This window comes from Neolamprologus brichardi, chromosome 10 (genome assembly GCF_056152115.1).
Source record: "Neolamprologus brichardi isolate AB-2024 chromosome 10, ASM5615211v1, whole genome shotgun sequence".
NCBI lineage: Eukaryota > Metazoa > Chordata > Actinopteri > Cichliformes > Cichlidae > Neolamprologus > Neolamprologus brichardi.
In genome coordinates this window covers 2,107,470-2,127,167 of record NC_142113.1, presented here as the reverse complement: position 1 = coordinate 2,127,167, position 19,698 = coordinate 2,107,470, and the positions used below count along the sequence as shown (strand labels likewise).

The window sequence follows — 19,698 nt, the reverse complement described above, 5'->3', positions numbered from 1 at the left end:
ATATGTCCTAGTGTATTTCTAATACACCCAGTGGGTAAATATTATTCATTTGTGGTAGGGCTGCCACGATTAGTCGACTAGTCACGATTATGTCGACTATCAAAATCGTCGACGACTGATTTAATAGTCGACGCGTCATTTGAAGCTTTGTAAGCTCACAAAAGCCGCAGGAATAAGTAGTAGGATTTAAGAGTGTAATAACGGACTGAAACAGAAGAGGGCAGCACTGCATGTACAAGGATGCCAGCTGCCGTTAAACCCCGAAGAAGAAGAAGCTGTGTCCCAGAATTCATAGCGCAGCCCAGCTCAGTTTCCAACAATGGCGGCAGCTAGTTAGTTTTAATATTACTCTTATTATTCTTTCTGGGTCACAAAATAAACGTTTAACATATTTTCAGGCGAGAATGTAGCTGTGTAAACCTCAAATATCTGCTCAGTTTATCAAGACACCACATATTTTCAAAAGCGCTCCGACGTTTTCGGAGACTGTTAGCCACTAGCTCGATAGCTAGCCGGGGGCTAGGCTAACTAGAGCCGTGAGAACACCGGACTCCCGGCAAAGCGTTTTCAAACCCACCGCTGTCTTTCGCTACTCAGGTTAAACATATATAAGTCACTTAGATAACTTAAAAATGTTATTGTTTGGCTTTTTTTCAGTATTTTATTTGTTCCTGAGTAAATCGGTTTGGCTGAGATTAAAGTTATAGTTTTTACACAGCTGAATAAACGTCAAGCAGACAGCTGATTATCAGAAGTGTGAGATGCTGGAGAATTTACTCCGGTGTCCTGTTATATTTTAGATAGCAAGGAGTTTATTAAACTTCACCGAAACAATCTGCAGATTTCATTAAAATTTAGTAAACTATCATCTTGTCTTTATTGTTAGTTAGCACAGACCTTAAACACTTAAAGCTGTAAGCTAATGATAGTTATATAAGAGCAGATGCTGCTGGTGCAGTAAGCTGTACGTTTTACGTCCAATGGATGATGATCTGATTAGTCGACTAATCGCAAAAATAATCGGTGACTAGTCGACTATCAAAATAATCGTTTGTGGCAGCCCTAGTTACGTTACACATTTAATGTCTGAAAAGGGCTTATGAATACTCAGATTACCTTATTTGCATTGCACTTCCTCTACTTGAGTTTATACTTCCTGAAGAAGGATTAAATGAATTTATATCATCGTTGGGGGGGAAAGCTGTGTCTGCATGTTGGGCCTGATGAAGAATTAAGAATACACTTCCTGTGTTTTCTTTATCATAACATTCTGTAGCCTATCACAGAATATGTTGTCATTGAGGTGTACAGGCAATCAAATGTGTCTGCCCGTTGAAGGTATAATATCCTGAAATGGCATTTTTTCTCATTTGTGTGGTGCGTAATGAAAAAGGCCTCTAGCTGCACTGTAATTGAAACAAATGCTACCCAAGGCTGCAGATAGCTGCCATTGATTCAACAGGTGCATCATTACTCATCAGAGAAAGCAGTCGCTGCGATAAACCTTTCCAGCCGATTATTTTTCTCTCCTCTCTAAGCAACTTTAAAATGTGCTGCAGCTTCTTTAAGTGTTTGATGAATCGACACGGCGTTCCTTAGTGCAGATGCCAGGCTGAGGATCCGCTTTGACAGTGACAGACGCATATCTAGCTTTTCTCTATTTTTCTCGTGCTTCTGCTGAAGGCGGTGGATTGTTCCCATCAAGGGCATTTGTCAAAATCTGTGGGCAGAAACAACCAGCTGCAGCCCCGGTGGCCATGGGAATAAAACTGAGCTTGTGCTATCATGTGCTCACGTTCTCTGAGCTTCAGCAGTAGTGGGTCGGAGTCAGATTGTCAGACTCTGCATGTGTTTAAGTTTCATTCTTTCGTCTGCCACAGGGGCACGAAGCCACTGAGGGACTTGTAGCTAACGCTTTCTTTACCTTGAGAGCCTGGAAACATATTTCCCCTGCAGTGAGCTGTCTCGATGTTAGAATTGCCACATCAGATATCCTGGTTAACCCTACTGTATAATGACATTGAAACGTCGGGGTTAGGCATCCGCGATCAGCTGGTTTGGATAACAGAATACTTTGAAGGTTAAACAATGAATTGTAGTGGTAGTAGTAACCCTCTATGGCACACGATGCACTGAAACACTGTTTTTGTGCTACATCTACTAGTGCTGCTCAATTAATCGAATTTTAATCTCGATTACGATTATTAGCCCCTCCCTCGTGCTTTACTCTCGCGCTGCTCCGTGTGGCAAATCGAGCGCACCTCTCTGCGTTTCGAACAGGCCTCACAACAATTAAGAGCAGCGGTCTCCAACCTTTTTTGCGCCACGGACCGGTTTATACCCGACAGTATTTTCATGGACCGGCCTTTAAGGTGTCGCGGATAAATACAACAAAATAAAACTAGTACCGGTACCAAAAAAAAGAAGATTTATTCATAACACACGTGAAAAGACCCAGGAAAACCGAGTAAACGATAAAAACGATAACAAAATAACGCTGAAAACCGATAAAAACCCTGAAAACTATACATTTCACACCTGAGCCTCAACTCTCGCGGCCCGGTACCAAACGACTCACGGACCGGTACCGGTCAGAGGCCCGGGGGTTTGGGACCGCTGATTAAGAGGACCCGAGGGAAGCTCGGAAAGCTCAGCAGAAGTTATTTGGAGAGGAGAGTGACTGCTGTTGGTTGAAAAGAGGTAAAAAAAAACTTCAGTGGTGTGGAAACATTATGGGTTCGAGTCAGACGTGGATCAAGTAGACACAGTGTGTAAACTTTGCTACAGTGTCGTAGCTGCACCACAGAGCAACACTGCAAAGTTCACTAAACATAGATGTTTACATTTTTCATTTATTTTTTATATTGCAAACATTTGCACACTATTTTATATTATTTTTTAAAGTCATTATTCAATACATTGTTATTGTTAAATAAATAATAATCAAATAATTGAGATCTCAATTTCAGTGAAAATAATCGTGATGATCATTTTTGCCATAATCGAGCAGCCCTAACATCTACACCTTGGAAGCTGATTTTTTCCTTCCTTTGATTTTAATTTTTGCTGTTAATGTGTGTAAACAGTTGCCAGGTTTGGCTGCTGTTCCACCAAATACGTTTGCAGATTAGTCCGCTCCATCTGTCAGTTAGTACATGAAAGGAGCAAAAATGAGATGCAGATGTCGCTATGGACAGAAATACCCAGCAGATACATTTAGTTACATGTGTTTGATGCTATTTTGCAGTATTTTTAAGTGTAACACATTTAAAGCACTTTTTCGCAGCAGCATATTGAGATAATTTTTTTTTTAACCCCTGCTCGTTGGTTGGACGGCGGCAACCTGTCAGAAGGATTTTAATACATTGAGGCGGCATGTGACGACTCCATTCTCTATGGGCTGTGCTCCTGCTGGAGCTTAAATCTCTTATTGAATAAAAAATCTTAACCCAGATGATGTCGCCCTGGAAATTATGTTTATTCATTCTAAGAATAAATGCTTAAGAGGCTGCTTCAGTGTGTCTTTATTATTATCACCATTCGTTCAGCTAAGCTACGATCTGCTGTGTTAGTCTTGCTTTACATTGTGCAGATGTAAAGAATATATATATATATATGAGACAAAGAAAGATACAAACATGACGTGAGTTGTAAATAAGAGAAAAGCAAAAATAATTTCTTTTGCTGTTTTATATTTTTTGTTTTTCTGTCAGTAAATTTAAACCCTCTATGCTGTGATGCAGTGTTTTTAGCACAAGGCTTGTTCTCTTTACTGAAGCTTAGTGCAGTCACCCTTATCACAGACTCTAAGCTCTTTGGTCTCAGAATAAAAACTCCTAATTATGAAAAACATGCTTTATTCTCATTTTTAGGCCGTCTTTCAAATGATGTTAAACAGAATATAAAGTCACCTCCAAAACTGTCAGTAAGCTCACAGTTAACAGCTCTTGCAAACGTCGTTGTCCTTGTGTTATTATATATGTTGCCGTTTGTGACTTTAATTAATGCTCTTTGCTTCCAGGGTTGACCTCAGGTCTCGAGATCACATCATCTTCAGCGTCGACGCCCACAGAGGTGGCCAGCGGGCAGAGCGTGAAGCTGGATTGCCAGTTCACTCTGGCTTCTGGAGATTCTGGACCACTGGATATTGAATGGAGCTTGGTGGCGTCTGACAACCAGAAAGACGACCAAGTGGTAAGTGTTTTAAAATGAAAATATGTGTGTGCTGTCCTTAACCCTTTAAAACCGGTCAGAGCAGCACGCTCTGTTTTGCGTAACTATTTTTAAATCCCAGTAGCTCTGCAACCACGTGAGCTAGCGCAATAATTTTTTGCATATGAAACCGGAGGAGTTGTACTTACATCTTATGCCATCAGCTTGTCCTCGGTCACAGTTTCCTTCCACATATAGCTTTGCAAAAACTGCATAAAAAGCGCTTGCAGCAACAAAAACATAATATTCCAGAAACACGCTTTGCCGATCCGATCAGCTGTTCATAACACTTCCTACGTTGGAATAGACGTCAGCGCGAACTTTCACATGTCCGCCATGACCTGCTCGAAACCGGAAGTGACGTCATTTTCGTGGAAATGTAATTTTTTTTACCATCAGGGCCTCATGAGCCTTTACTGGTGTTTTTAAAAGTTATGTTTGACTTTATGACTTTCTGTGTCGTTTCTGGGATGCTTAGGACTCATATTGCACTGCTGGAAATAGTTTATTTTGATGCATATGCTGCTTTTTTGCAAGTTTGCATTATAATATTTATTTTTGTTTTTCCTGCAGTGTATAAAAATTGGTGTATTTCAAAAATAAAACAATGAAGACACTCAAAATAAATTTCCTGTGGTGGGAAACTATTTTGTGCAACTTTTTTGTATTTACAGTTTTTAGGGATAAGCCTCTTAAATTTCTCTAACTAGAAATATATGTTAAAAAACAAAAACGATTTTCAATTTTTTTGTAGTTTATTGCACTTTTTTGCAATTTATGTAATTACTATGCACTTAATGCAGACATATTATTAAAATTTGGGCTATAATGGTTGTATTGATGTATAGCAACTTGAAATGCTCCCAAAAATGGCTCCACAGCATGTAAACATATAATATAAGCTCTGGTGGACTTGGTTCTATGGTAGGTCTTAAAGGGTTAATTCATGACGGTCTCTGGGCCTCTGAAAAGAGCTTGGGAAGCTGCTGAAGCCCTGACAGCACGTGGAGATCCTCCATTTAATGGCAGCCTCGTTCAGTGTTTAAATGTGAAGCCATGAGGAATATTAACTACGTCTGAATGAAAGAATGCCATCACTTTAACAGATGAAGCCAGCGGAGTGCCTGAAACAGCCTTTAGAGATGGTTTCTACTGTGGGACGGTCCTCTCCCGTGGCTCTCTGCTCTGCCACCTGTCACAAAGCTTTTTCATCCCTCTCTCCTTTTTTTTTCTCCTTCCCTTGCGTCCTTTGGCTTTTTTGTGAGCCAAATGTTATAAATGGGTCACAGCCTCATCATTAGGCATCTCTGTCCTCCACCCACTGTTGTTTCTGTCTGCAGTCCCAACCAGCCCCTCTCAGTCAGGTAGAACTGACTGTCTGTACAGTTCTGCCTTTAACTCTGTTTCTTTTTGCTGTGACTCATTAGCTGGAGTGTGGGAGGAAATACACGTTCACTTAAAAACTATGTGATTGTGGTTTTTAGGACGGCCTCTTCCTTGTGTCTGAATACAGCTGCAGAAATATATCAAAACCCCCCAAAAAGCCTTTGATTCCACAGTTTATTGTCTTTATTACGTGCCATTTCGCTGGCTCCATGTGCACATGTGTTAATGTTTCCAAACCTTGGGAGGGATTTGGACAAGTCGGACGTCTCTCTCTGAACATATTTGTTCTCCTTGACCTATCAGATTTTTCTCGCTACATACGCACGCTCAGATTTGTGTAGCCGTTAACCAACGTGAAGTCGTGCGCACAGTAAATTCTTTGTAATTAGCGGCGTGTTAACTCCAAATTGCCATTTTTAAAATATGTGACAGTGTTCAATAGAATTAGGGCAGCCTGCTGAGAGCAAAGCTGCCGGAGTCGGAGCAATGAAAGTTTTTAGCCAGAGGCTCGGAGCCTTTGCTCACCTGAGCTGTGGAAATCCAGACAAAGGCTGCTGTCAGATAATATTTTTAAATAGAGAGCTAGTCTGTAAGATCAGGACACAAGGCTGGGGTTGTGTGGCATGTGTGGCCTATGCCGGTGACCTCATTTGAAGCTTTAATGTGCTTTATGTTTGAGCTCTTCTCAGCATCGACGTAGTGGCAGCACCTTTTATTTGACACATCCTACATATCGTCAGGATCTTTTTCAGGGTGGTGAAGCATAGCTAATGCATCCTGCTTTGTTAGGCCTCAGTGTGAGATGCCAGACATGCCTACAGTATCAGTCATTTGCATTTGGCTCTCATTGCCTGGCTACAGAGCTGCTGAAGGGAGGGCGTGCCCTGACTGAGTATTCGCCACCAATGTGAAAACAACAGAAAACAATTACGAAACCTGATGTGAGCAGGAGAAAGAGCACACAGCTCTGTCGCACAAACTGCTTCCTTTATCTTTGAGTGTAACAGCAGAGCCTTTTGTTTGTCGACGTTATTGAAACGGGAATTTCTGTATATTGAAGGATTTGTGTAAAAATGTGACGAGGTTTGGTGAAAGTTGAATCGTTTCTATTCAGAGGCTCATTTTCAGGTAGAGATCGAGCGCTAACCTTGTGAATCGGTTCGAGCCCGTCCCCTGAAAGGTGGCGGCGGCGGCACGTTGAGCCGTCCGAGTCGCCAGCCTCGGTGGGAGTGCAGAGACAGAAGGGTGCAGGTTGCAGGTTGTTTAGATGATACAGGTATTGCTGCCGTGTGCTTTGCCTCTCAAATGAGCTGCAGCTTTTCCTCTTTCACTCCCCGAGTAACAGCATCACATGACGATGATGTCATCTCATCGTGTGCTCCATGAAACTGGCCGGTAGAGCTCTTCTCGCCTCTGCAGCGGCCTACCATTCAGTCACACTGAACGGTAGGCCAGCTGGCGACATCGTCACACAGCCTACCTGTTGTGAGATGCAGCACTTCTGTCCTTCTCCAGCTGGTCGAGTCATTTGCCCTTTATGGTTTCATGATCTTTTTTTTTATTATTCTCAAGGTTATTGTGCAGTTCTTTATTTATTTTAGCTGGAGGTGTGCATGTGCATAAGCACTCCCATCTGTGAAGTAGTTGAGCCCAAGTGAGAGCTCTCGTCTGGCTGAGCTCGGGGCAATTTAATTTCCTCTCCACCGTGGTCTCATCGCGCTCATCTCTGTTATTGCTGCTGATGTTGTGATCCCCAGTGAAGTCAGAAGGATAGGTTTTCCTCCCCTGAGAGCCAAGAGGAATTTTACCACAATTACCTGTTTACACGGCTAATACGTACAAGATGAACACAGCGGGCACTGTGAGGTCGCCTGTCTCGAGAAGCCAGGCGTCCAGTTGGGAATTGAGAGGCAGGGCGAGTCGGCGTAGACGTTAGAAGCTCGCCGACTCCTTTGTTTTGTGCCTTGTGCTTCCTTTCAGTGCTCTGCTTCCTCTGATAGGTTCATTATTCCTCCTCTCCTCCTGCCACGTTAACTTTCTCTCTGCTCGTCTCCACTCTGGGGTATTGCTGTTGATCATGGCACAGAAAAGCCTGCTGATGACTGTCTCCATGGAAATGTGTAGAAGATGCCAGCGTCTGTGAAAGAGAATGAAAATTCTTTTCATTGTTTGTGTTTCTTGTAGCCTCTGTTCTTTTTCTCTGTGTTTCTGTTCCCCCCTCCACTATCTGCCCACTTCTAGCTACAAAGCCTCTCATTAGCTCCACCTGGCCTTTATTTCGAGGCATTTCCTTGCTGCTTTCAAGACCCAGACAGTTGTGTGCGTGTGTGTGGTGAAGTGGTCGGATAGAATTGGGAGCTTTGTTGACACAGCAGGTGTTGATTTAGCTCCACAGTGCCGGCTTTGTTTGTTCCACCTTCATTCTTCTTACGCACAGAAAGGGCAAAACAGCAGAGGCTGGCAGGCTGAAGGGCAGCGCAGAGATAAGAGACTGTCCTTTATTGCTTCTGTGCATTTCAGCTGGTTCAGTAAACAAAGCCAATGCTTGCAGGAAGTAAACAACTTTCGTCTCAGCTGACTTTTTCTAGCAGTGCTTTTATGTTTTCTTTGGTTTAAATGTGAATCTTTCCTTTGCTTTATTTCCAAAACAGATCATTTTGTACTCTGGCGACAGAGCCTACGAGGACTACGACACACCCGTCAAAGGTCGGGTCCACTTCAATTCGCCCGATCCGAAGAACGGCGACGCCTCAATCAACGTCCTAACGGTGAAGTCGACGGACACTGGCACCTACCAGTGCAAAGTGAAGAAGGCCCCTGGTGTCCGCAACAAGAAAATGCAGCTGCATGTTATGGGTATGTAGTAGGGGTGCAACAATACTTGTATCGATATTGAACCGTTCGATACAGTGCTTTCGGTTCGGTACGCATATGTATCAAACAATAGAAAATTTTTAATTTATTTTATCAACTTTCCTTCTGACGGTGATGTCTGTGTTGAGCGCTCAGTGGATCTGCGCTCGACAGTGCAGCCTAGGCGGAGTAGTTGAACGCAGATTCACTGAACGCAGCGCAAGCTAGCCGACAGAAGCTAAGCTCGTTGCAACATGGCAAATTGAACCTCCCCCACCCTCATTCAGATCTGGCGTTTGGAACTATTTTGGTTTTCATGTGACGTATGACCCTGAAGGTAAGCGCGTCATGGACTAAAGTAAAACAGTATGTCTGATGTGCCAGCAATGCTCAATTACATGGTGGGAACTAGTGCGTTAGCGCAGTTAGCTCGTTAGCACAGTTAGCTCGTTAGCGCAGTTAGCTTGTTAATGTGTTAGCCGTCCAGCCCCAAGCACGGGGCTATCCGCGGTAGCTCGTTAAGGGAGATTTGCCGTGTTGTGGCGTTAACGTCATTTCAGATTAACGCTGACAGCACTAGTGGGAACACAACGAATATGACTGCACATTTACTCCGACATCATCCTCGTGCAAAGACAAGTGGAAGCAGACAAAAACAACAAGCAGCATGCTACAAACTTTACCCGAGTCATTTAGACAGCCGTTAGCACATGATTCTCCTTATGGGGACCTGATATGTTTAATATGCTGCTGAGAATATAGCCCAGAAGAAGCGTATAGTAGAGCTTTTATTTTGAAAGAGCCATTTCTCTGTAATAAACTCTCTTTTCCAAAGATGAGAGATTTCTCCATCAGATAGATTTATTTTTTTATTACTTTGTTTCAGCAACATTAAATTTAAAAACTGTACTTTTGAGTTAAAATATATATTTATAATTTTAATAAATGACAAATTAAAAAGGCATGAACATTTTTTTTGTATCGAAAAAATATTGAACCGTGACACCGAAGTATCGAACCGAACCGTGAATTTTGTGTGTCGTTGCACCCCTAGTGTGTAGGACGCTCGCATTAGCATCAGGCTAGCAGCGTCCTAGCACTGTTTTTCCCTCACAGGGTAAATTCTCTGCCTCTGCTGTGGAAACGCAGCAGATCATACGCCCTTTGTCCACTTTGGCTGTTTTGATGTAATCCCTCCTAAGAGAGCATAACCTTCCCTGTGGCTGTAGAGCATCGCCGCTACGCTCGCCGCGATGGTGTCTAAAAGGATTATTCAGACATTTGAAAATATTTTTTCTGTATTTTACCCATTTTAATACCTGCTTTGTACAATTATAACGTCAGTCAGGAAAAGTTATGCTTTTCCAATTAGAAACCTTAATTAACAGCTGAGATAGCGACAGCATTGCTAATTAATGCAAAATTCCACTGTTGCAAATCAGGCTAAAAGGAAGTGAATGCGCTCAGCTGTTGTTTTTATTGCACAGAGTGAGATGGGTGACACATCATAGTTGTATAAGTCAGACGATTCAGTCCCGAGGCAAACACACTCACAGTGGCCTCACTGGTCAGTCAGGCAGCTAAATGATGTTGAAAGTGAATCGCCTCCCGAAACCAGCTCGCTATTTGCATGTGGGGAAAAACAGCCTACACGTGTAACACTAGTGTGTGTGTTGTGGGATAAGCTGTGTGTTTAGCTGCTGTGGACGCTCTGTTATCAGCACAGTTTCTGTTCTAAAGATAGGACGAGCTCCAGAAATGGCTGACGCGATATCGTGAGGAAAAGTGACCGCACCGCACCGACTAGCTCAACCAGAAAAACACGAGTTGGTGAGAAGCAAACTTGTGATGCTGCAGCACAGAGCAGTTCTCTAATAAAGGACGAATGCTGCAGATAATTTGGACAAAAAACACGGCAGCGTCTGAGTCAAGAGGCATCGACGAGGCCTTCGGGGGGGCAAACTAAAAACTTAGTCACTGCTTGAGTCGTTGATAATACATTTGACTGCGCATAAACATGTAGTGAGGCTGAAATCCGGATAGCTTTAGCTGCGAGTGTGTGTGTTTGAGAGACCGCTCGAGGCTACAGGAGCTGACAGGCTGCTAGTTGTTGACCCCAGGGGTAGAGGATGTTAAAAGGAGAGGTGAGGACATCTTGCCTGCTCTGCATTTTACCTCGAGGTTGATGTTGTCACGAGGTGGATGGTCCCCAGGAGCGGGGCGGACGTGCACACGCGTGTGTCTGTGTGCATGAACATAAGCCGACCTGAGTATTTACCGGGTTTTTGCCGTGGTTTGTCACGATCGCTGCCATGCGCGCACACACACGCTCACACCTGCAGCGTACACGGCGTCCAGGCGCTGTGCACAGGGCAGCACGCCTCGTTGTGTATTCTCCTCTGGTTGCAGCGGGACATTGAAGCTAACAGGAGGAGAGTATCCACCTGCAGTTCAGTACTGCACGTCAGCATCTCTAACAACTGTTTCTGACTAGGCCCCGCCTACGCTCTCAGCAGCCAATCACTCGGCCCTGCCCGCGTTCAGACAATCCTCATCACATCCAGCTCAACAGCCAATCTCATTAATTCAGTCTGCCTGGCCCGCGAGTCACTTATATTCCACTTTACCGTTCCACATTTAGCAAAGTTATTTGTGAAGCGGTGCATCTCCCGTCTGTAATGCATACCAACATCTATTTTTTCCTTTTCCACACACCTTGTGCACGTAATAAATGTTCATTTAACGCAGCAGGGCCGTCTGTATCGCGTCGTCTCTGTGCTCTTCCAGCCTCCTTTTGACCTCATCATTCAGGAGAGTAAATCCGCTCAAAGGACAGAAGCCCTAAAAAAAGAGGAGCTCAGATGTGTCGACTTGACTTTCACCTTTAAAAGACGCTTTTAAAAATGTCATAACTCACTGACATTTACTGTGTGTGAGCGAGCGAGTGTGTGTCTGCAGCAAAGTGCAGGCCAGAGACTTGGGAGCCACGCAGCCTTGGCGTCCATCACTCTACCATCTGTCCGTTAGCACCTGCTTCATTTGTGCTCTCCTGCTCTCTGTTTTACCCCCTCTAACCTCGCCCTGTGTGTTTTTTAGATTGGAAGGCGCACTCAGTGCTGTCAGCGTACTGTTAATCCTTATGGTTATGCCTGCTAAGCTCCTCCCTTCCCGCCTGGCGCCTGGTTCAGATCTGTAGAGGCCCACTCCAGAAGCCATTACAGCGCCGTGAAGTCAGCTTTCTGACGGTGAACACAGTCTGTGGCCTTAGATTTCCATCCATCCATCTTCATCCGCTTTATCCGAGGCCGGGTCGCGGGGGCAGCAGCCTAAGCAGAGAGGCCCAGACCTCCCTCTCCCCAGCCACCTCCTCCAGCTTATCCGGGGGAACACCAAGGCGTTCCCAGGCCAGCCGAGAGATATAATCTCTCCAGCGTGTCCTGGGTCTGCCCCGGGGCCTCCTCCCGGTGGGACATGCCCGGAACACCTCACCCAGGAGGCGCCCAGGAGGCATCCTTGCCAGATGCCCGAACCACCTCAGCTGGCTCCTTTCGATGTGGAGCAGCAGCGGCTCTACTCTGAGCCCCTCCCGGATGGCCAAACTTCTCACCCTATCTCTAAGGGAGAGGCCAGCCACCCTTCGGAGGAAGCTCATTTCCGCCGCTTGTATCCGCGATCTCGTCCTTTCGGTCACTACCCACAGCTCGTGGCCATAGGTGAGGGTAGGGACGTAGATCGACCGGTAAATTGAGAGCTTCGCTTTTACACTCAGCTCCCTCTTCACCACGACGGACCGATGCAGCGTCTGCATTACTGCAGCTGCACCGGACACCGCGTGTCTGGGCTTGTTTTTGAATCAGTCTCATCTCAAACCAACACCCCGACTGAACGAGCACACGTGTGCTTGCGTGTCCACTGACGCAGCGCCTTTCTTCTACACGATCATCCTGAGTGACAGCTCTTAATAACTACAGATGTATCAATTACTCTGATTACTGCTCTAACTTGTCAGATGAGCGCTGCTTTGAGTAAAGGAGGAAACACAATACACAGACGCACACTGTAAGATTGGAAAATCACCGGGTTTTCTTCCTCTGCCTCTTTGCTCTCCACAGAGAAGCCGTCCAAGCCCAGGTGCTACACTGAGGGCTCCACACATGAAGGCAAAGACGTTGTGCTGAGGTGCACATCTGACGCAGGAAGCAAACCCATGAAATACAGCTGGGAGAAGACTACTGGCAGCAAAGTGCTGCCCGCCTCCTCAGTGCTGGGTAATGCAGCTTTTTACAAGGTCAAACTAAAGGTCCGACACATAACTCTGTTTGTGTTTAACTCTGTCGTCTTTTCACTGTTTGTGTTTGTTTGTTTAGATCCTGTGTCAGGCACAGTCAACGTGAAGAATGCATCTGCCAGTGCATCTGGCACGTATCGCTGCACCGCTACCAACCGCGTCGGCGCAGAGCAGTGTGTGCTCGATCTCAGCGTGACAGCTAGTGAGTACCCAACCATCTTAATTAGCGTCTATTCAGCCCATTTCACATGTAGAGCTTTCTGTGTTCTGGTGTTTAATGATCAGGTTTGGAGTAGTCGGAGCAGAAGTTTGAAAGGGTTTCCCAAGGTTACACCCCGTGAGCCGCCCTCGCTTTTAGCACAGCGTTTATACCAACATCAGGGGTGGGAACTCCAGGCCTCGAGGGCCCTGCAGGTTTTAGACGCGTCCTTGATCCAACACAGCTCATTTAAACGGCTAAACGACCTCCTCAACATGTCTCGAAGTTCTCCAGAGGCCTGGTAGTGAAAACATTTGATTCAGGTATGCTGACTCTAAAACCTGCAGGACGCCGAGTTCCCCCCCCTGACCTGTGTTAGCAGTATAAACGCAGTGGTCATCAGCAACTGTTAAAAAAGGAGGAAAAATCAACACTGAGCATCTTGGATGGTGACTATGACGACGTGCTATTTGTTCAAGAGAAAAACAGGTCACCATGGCATTAAAATGTATTAATAATTATAGATTGATGTCATTCTTCCTCTTATCAAGTTGTAGAAAAGTCTATAAATCTGTAAAACACGGGGAGGACGTCAGTGATGTAAATCCTATATATAAACACTTTGCACCATAATTTCTGTGCTTATTTGCTTTGTTGATATTCAAGTTGCTGATTTTATCACTGATCAAATAATCTTCTTGCTTACAGACAACTGTTACTTATTCTACTGACTCTGTGCTTTTTTGCATTTGAGTCGGGCTTCGTTTGTTTGTTTTGTTTTTATTGGTTCTTTTTAAATGTTGGTGTAAAAAGTGTTTGTGGGAAAACTTCATTACTGCTGTTGCTGTAGCGTGTGTCACTGGTATAGGAAAAGTTTTCCTTAGTAAAGTAAAGGTGAGTGCATGAAAAGTAGAGCTGCACGATTAATCGTTAGAAAATCGCGATCTCGATTCATACTTATGTGCGATCTCATTTCCAAATGACAACAATTTTTTAAAAAAAGAGAGAGAGAGACGACGATTGTACCGCATTTTGATCCGGGACGTAATCTGCATGAAAACAAGCGCTCACTCTTCCTGCTCAAATGACGAGGGCAGAGCCTTACACCACGTGATACAGAAGCTGGCTGATAAATTAGCAGGAAAAAACAACGGAGAGCACGTCAGGGATGACGAGAAAGTAACAGGAGAAAATCCGTCCCGGTCAACCACCCAAACATCAATAACGGGAACCTTATACAGCGCTTCCCTATACCCGTCGAACTCCCGCAGGCACAAAGAAATTACGGAGGCTGTTACTTATCACCTGACCAAAGATATGGCTCCATCAACACTGTGCAAAACGAGGGATTTAGGAAAATGATCAACACCCTAGACAACGCTACACAGTGCCGTCCCGCAACTATTTTTCTATTGTTGCACTACCTGCTCTATACACGCAGCGTCGAGCAACGGTGGAGACGCAATTTCAAGCAGTACAACATTTTGCGGCAACGACAAAATGTGAGACATTTGTTGTTTTTATGTTCAGTCTCAACTGTTACGAAGTTGATGTGCAGTTAATAAGTGCAATAAATATTTATACTGGAAAAGAAAATCGTGAGAGAATCGTGATCTCAGTTCTAAGCAAAAAAATCGTCTCATTTTATGCAAAATCGTGCAGCCCTACTGAAAAGCCTCCAAGGTTATCATAATAGATCAGCAGGTCAACCATCAGTCAAGTGCAAAGTCTGATGAATTCTGCCTTTGAAAGACGGAATATTAGAGCGACGTGTTGCTGCTGTGCAGGAATGTGGAGCCTTTATTTATGATGTTATTAGATTTCTCCATCGCAGCTTTTGTTAAATCTCACTGAGCCACTGTGTGTGTGTGTGTGTGTGTGTGTGTGTGTGTGTGTGTGTGTGTGTGTGTTAATGAGAGTGTGTGTGTGTGTGTGTTAATGAGAGTGTGTATGATCGTCAAACACCACGCTGTGGTTTTGTTTATATTTCACTGGAGATCCAGATGTGCTGTCAGCAAACACAGTTTCCATCACATGGATGCCAACAAGGATGTTTTGTTCAGTACGTTACGCGTGTTTCATGTGTTTTATGTGCCCGATCAGCTTAAAAGGAAGTGGAAGTGCTTGTTATGACCCACGAGTAGCACCTTCACCCTCTCCCTTCTTTGTGTCGTCCAGTCCCGAATACTGCCGGCATCGTGGCGGGATCCATAATTGCCGTCCTGTTGATCCTCCTCATCATCGCCATCATCCTGTTCTGCTTCTGCCGTGCCCGTAACAGGAAAAAGTACGAGAAGGAAATCTGCAACGAGATAAGGTACAGATGCACACAGCTCCAATCTGATGGATTAATATTTCGTGTTACTGTCCAGTGTTCGGTGTGAGAGGTGGAGCGTGTCACGGTTACGTAATGTTGGATTACAGCGGGCGCCAAAAATGCCATAGGTAACCTGTGGTTATTGGTGTCGGCTCAGCGTGTAGCATGATTGGTAGACACACACACACACACACACACACACACACACACACACACACACACACACACACACACACACACGGAAATGGTTTTTATCTCTCAGCGTTTTTATTTTTTTACCTCTCCTCAAATAAACAGCTGTGGTAATCAGTTTGAAAGCTTTGTTTGTTCTCTGCATCCTGTTTCGTGTTGCTGCCGGCTGCCCTCCCCCTCAGCCCCCCCCCCGCGCCACAGCCACCTACTCTAACTCCCCTCGACGTCCGACTCTTCGTCCGGCCCGTGGGCTCTGCACCGTCGCTCTGCCGTGGACTGAATCTGTCTTACGCCACGACGTGACACCGCTCACGCTGTAGGACACAAAGGATTAGACCAACAGTCCTGTCTCGCACACGCACGTTTGCTGAAACGCCACAGCATGAACGTACGCACTAAACGAGCGCCGGCCCCTCGGGCTCAGTTTGATTGAGCATTTAACTGGATTATTGCTGCTTATTAGCTGTTAATGTGGTGGCAGAGGGAGTCGAGGGCACGGCTGCGTTTGGATGCTCGGCTCAGCCTCTCCAGGCTTTCACAGTCGGCGTGACTGAGCTGCGGAGACGACGCCCGACCAACTGACTTCAATTATTCGCCCCTTATTATCGAGTCAAGTCATGTTTCATTTTAAATGACTCACAGTCGATTCATTATGTTCCTCGCCGGTCCTACCTGTGGACTTTCTCTTGATTCAGGGCATCACAAAATCATTCAAGTCCACGATGACGAGTTTCCAGGTTTGTTGTCTAAACGTGCTGCTCTCTGTTTCCCCCCCTCAGAGAGGACGTGCCGCCTCCCAAGAGTCGCGCTTCAACCGCTCGAAGCTTCACCGTGGCCAGCCAGCGCTCCTCACTGGGCTCCATGTCGCCTTCCAACCTGCACGAGTACGCCCTGAAGCCTCAGTACGACAAGATCCCCTCGTCAGAGGAGTACGACAGGCCTCCGAGCCAGGCTCCGGCGCCGCCGCCCTCGGCCGGCAGGATGGCTGGCTACAACCTGAGTCGCATGGGGGGCATCCCTGTCATGGTTCCTGCCCAGACGAGGGACGGTTCGATCGTCTAGCAGATCGTCTTCACGGGAACGGACTGTGCAAAGACGGGATTGAACGGAAGGAAGTGGGACAAAAGCTGGGACGGATGCACTCGCCTGATTTTGAGCTCTTTATTATTTACATACGGGGATATTCTCTGCGTACGGAGACCCGGCTCTGCTGTGGTGCTGAGGTGTACACAAGTAAATGAAGTTTTTATCAAATGCAAAAACAAACAAAAAACTTTTATGAATTTTGTCTGGACGTGAAGTTAGCGTGGGTATAAAGCAGAGCGGCGAAGTAAATAAATATCTATTGTATATATGCATGTTTTTTTGTTTAGTTTCTGTTTCCTGTCTGATTTTAAACATACGTGGCCCCTGCTGTAGAGACGTGCTGTATGTTTAAAACACATCCAGGCCCCTGGATGGCCTGCTGTACAGCTGTATGCATGCATGTATAAGATTACAGCTGTGTGTGTGAGCGTGTGTGTGTAAGGCAGTATAAGTTTCTTTCATTTACTTTCTTTAAAATACTAAATAATTTGATCCATCTTCACTCCTGATGATGAGACTTCAGCGTAAAACCTCCGAGACGCTCGTCACAGATCTGCTTTAATCCCTGCACCGAGTGCACCAACTGCTTATGTGGGTCAGCCGTTTTCTTTCCGACGCTTCTTCTGTTGTTTGAATTGTCCACTGCGGGGTTGGCCGGGGATTTGAGGGTGGACGGGATTGGCTGGCAGCGAGGGGGAGGTTCAGCCGAGCAGATCTTGCGATTGGGTGTGTTATTGCTTCTTGAGCGAGCTTGAAAAGGAGCAGTGTCCATCCCCCAACTCTTCTCCAGAAAACTTTGAGGTGTAGAGAAGTAACGGAGGCCGCTGGACAACAAGGTTCACTGAGCACTCGGCGCTGATTATGTTTGACTGTCCGGCGTTTAACCACCTGAAGGACGTGTAGGCGCACCGAACAGTTAAACGCCAAGTTTGAATTCATTGGTAGGAGCTCAGCCCCCCTCAGAGTTGCCACGTATGCAATCCTCTGTATCTGAGGTGCATTACAAGGAGCCTGTATCTTAATTAACCTTCTCTGTGTGGTTAATGTGAAACCTTTTGTGGCTTAATTAAGATGTTTTTTAATGATGTAAAGCAGGAGGAAGACAGTTCCCACACAGAGAAACAAACGTTACAACCAGTCCAAGTTTATCTTGCTCTCAGATCCTGTGAACGTTGGTGCAGTCGGTCGCTTATTTAATTCCCGTTCTTCCACCGTTTGGAAGACCAAAAATCTCTTCTTCTATTTTCTAAGAAAAATAAAGGCAGTAATTTAGCAGGAAAAGTGTTTTTCACTCTGACGCCTTATCGTGCTCCTCGTTTTAGCCTTACACACTTCTCCTCCGTTCACTTCCTCACAGCTCAGTTGTGATGACTTCTATCGTGCCTTGTTTTCCCAGTCGAGTTGCGTTGTAGCACGTCTGCCGCTGGTACGCCGCACCGTGTGCAGTAACATCGCCCCGCGTGGCCGCCAGTGCGACGACATCAGAAGAACAATAATCGATACGCAGCCTGTTTTCTACCTTCTGTTGTCCCACTTACCTCATACGAGTTTTCCCACGGCTTGCAAAACCTTTACGACTGTCTTAAACCTTTATTTTTTTATTCCAAAAACATGATTTTGTTCTTTATTTTCTTTAAACTTCATTTTAAACCTCAGTAATTGATGTGCTTTTTAAGAAAAGAGAAAAACAGCTGAATGGCTCTGGCTGTACGTATAAATATTCTGTCAAAGTAACCCTATCTAATCGCAGCAAAACGAAAGCTGTAAAGACGACACTGTCTATATGGATGTTTGTGATGCTCTGCTGTGCTTGACAAATCTATATGTAGGAGGCGGTTCGTGCAGAGCGTGTGCGTCAGGTTTTCGTGTGTATCTAAGAGGAGGTGACAGCTGTAGAAACGTCTTGGCCCCTGGACTGCAGATTTGATGTAGCACCAAGAAAAGTGAGATGTGGGCCTGTCTAGACAAAGAATTACATCTGTCAGATCTACTTAAACACTTCTGTGCAGGTTTGTGTGTGTGAGAGAGAGAACTGGCTGAGGGGAGTTTGTTGGTGGGCCCTTGTAGGATATTTAGACTCCGAGCTCACAGAGGGGGGCTCCTGCTACTGTCCCTCGCTGTGCTCAAACATTAATAACTAATATTACTAACAGTACTAACAGTAGCTTTGAAATCAGCCTAATACTATATGAAGATCTACTTTTGAGGTTTGCACATGCGTGGAAACCGCTTTTCTTTTTGTGTGTATCATTTGTGCTTTATTTTTGAATAATAAAAGTCATGAAATAAGGAAACGCTTGGCTGTTGTCGTTTGTTGTTTCTCTGAGCACTAAAACGTTTACAGCAGCAGCTTTCTGATTGTGATTAATTTCAGGCAGTCGCTGAGTTCCTCCCCTTACACCAGGTGAGGTGACTTTCTAACCGCTTAATGACCGCCATTAGTCAATGAAGCAGGCAGGCGGCGATTGCGCCTGCCATTTCCACTCCACGCCGTTCGAGCGCAGAATAAACACGCGGAGGTTTGAAACCACCTACTCTGTGCGCCACTTACATCGACTCGTCGTCGCTCCCTGGTCGCGCCGTTCGGTCTCTGGCATCTTTGCCATTTGTTTCCATGTTTGCTTAGCTTTTTCAATCACAGCCAATTTCCTCCCTCAGTTAATGTGGTGGGTAATTACGTTTACTGCAAGCCTGCACTAATCAAACTTCTGCAAAATCTGCGTCCTAATTAAGTATGCTGAATGATGTGAAACGCCTGGTTAACAGCTGAGGCACAGGCGCGTCTTTCTATTGCATCACTGTCCTCTTTATACACTTAACATGCTGGTGATCTTGCGGATGGATCAATAGATGATTATTAGCCAAAGGCTACACCGCGTGCAGGCTGTGGACAGGTAGTCAATAACCAGACTAAAGCACTTAGTAGCACTGCTAAGTGGACGTCCATTGCTGTAATTGGATGTCAGTAACAGATAGGGCCACGGAGCATCGATCTGTGGCGAGTCCGAGTCTCCCGTGGAACCTAATAGCTCCCCAGCAGTTGTGCACGTCGGGGTGTGTGCAGCTGCACTGATACCAGCGCAATCTCAGCCACCTTTACAAATGGATGTGACTGGATGTAACGGCACTTTTATGGCTGCACATTGCAAACATTCATTAAAAGGA

General features: G+C 45.3%; 1 protein-coding gene across 1 annotated transcript in view; it reads left to right on the top strand.

The window, feature by feature from the left end:
• cxadr (CXADR Ig-like cell adhesion molecule) overlaps positions 1-18,827 on the top strand; it is a 45,802-nt gene extending 26,975 nt beyond the window's left edge. The window contains exons 2-7 of the mRNA XM_087847044.1: positions 4,022-4,194; positions 8,250-8,454; positions 12,564-12,719; positions 12,819-12,941; positions 15,117-15,255; positions 16,227-18,827. Coding sequence (XP_087703170.1) covers positions 4,022-4,194; positions 8,250-8,454; positions 12,564-12,719; positions 12,819-12,941; positions 15,117-15,255; positions 16,227-16,509 — 1,079 coding nt within the window. The 3' untranslated portion in view covers positions 16,510-18,827. The remainder of the gene's footprint in view (positions 1-4,021; positions 4,195-8,249; positions 8,455-12,563; positions 12,720-12,818; positions 12,942-15,116; positions 15,256-16,226) is intronic.
• Positions 18,828-19,698: the final 871 nt, after the last annotated feature.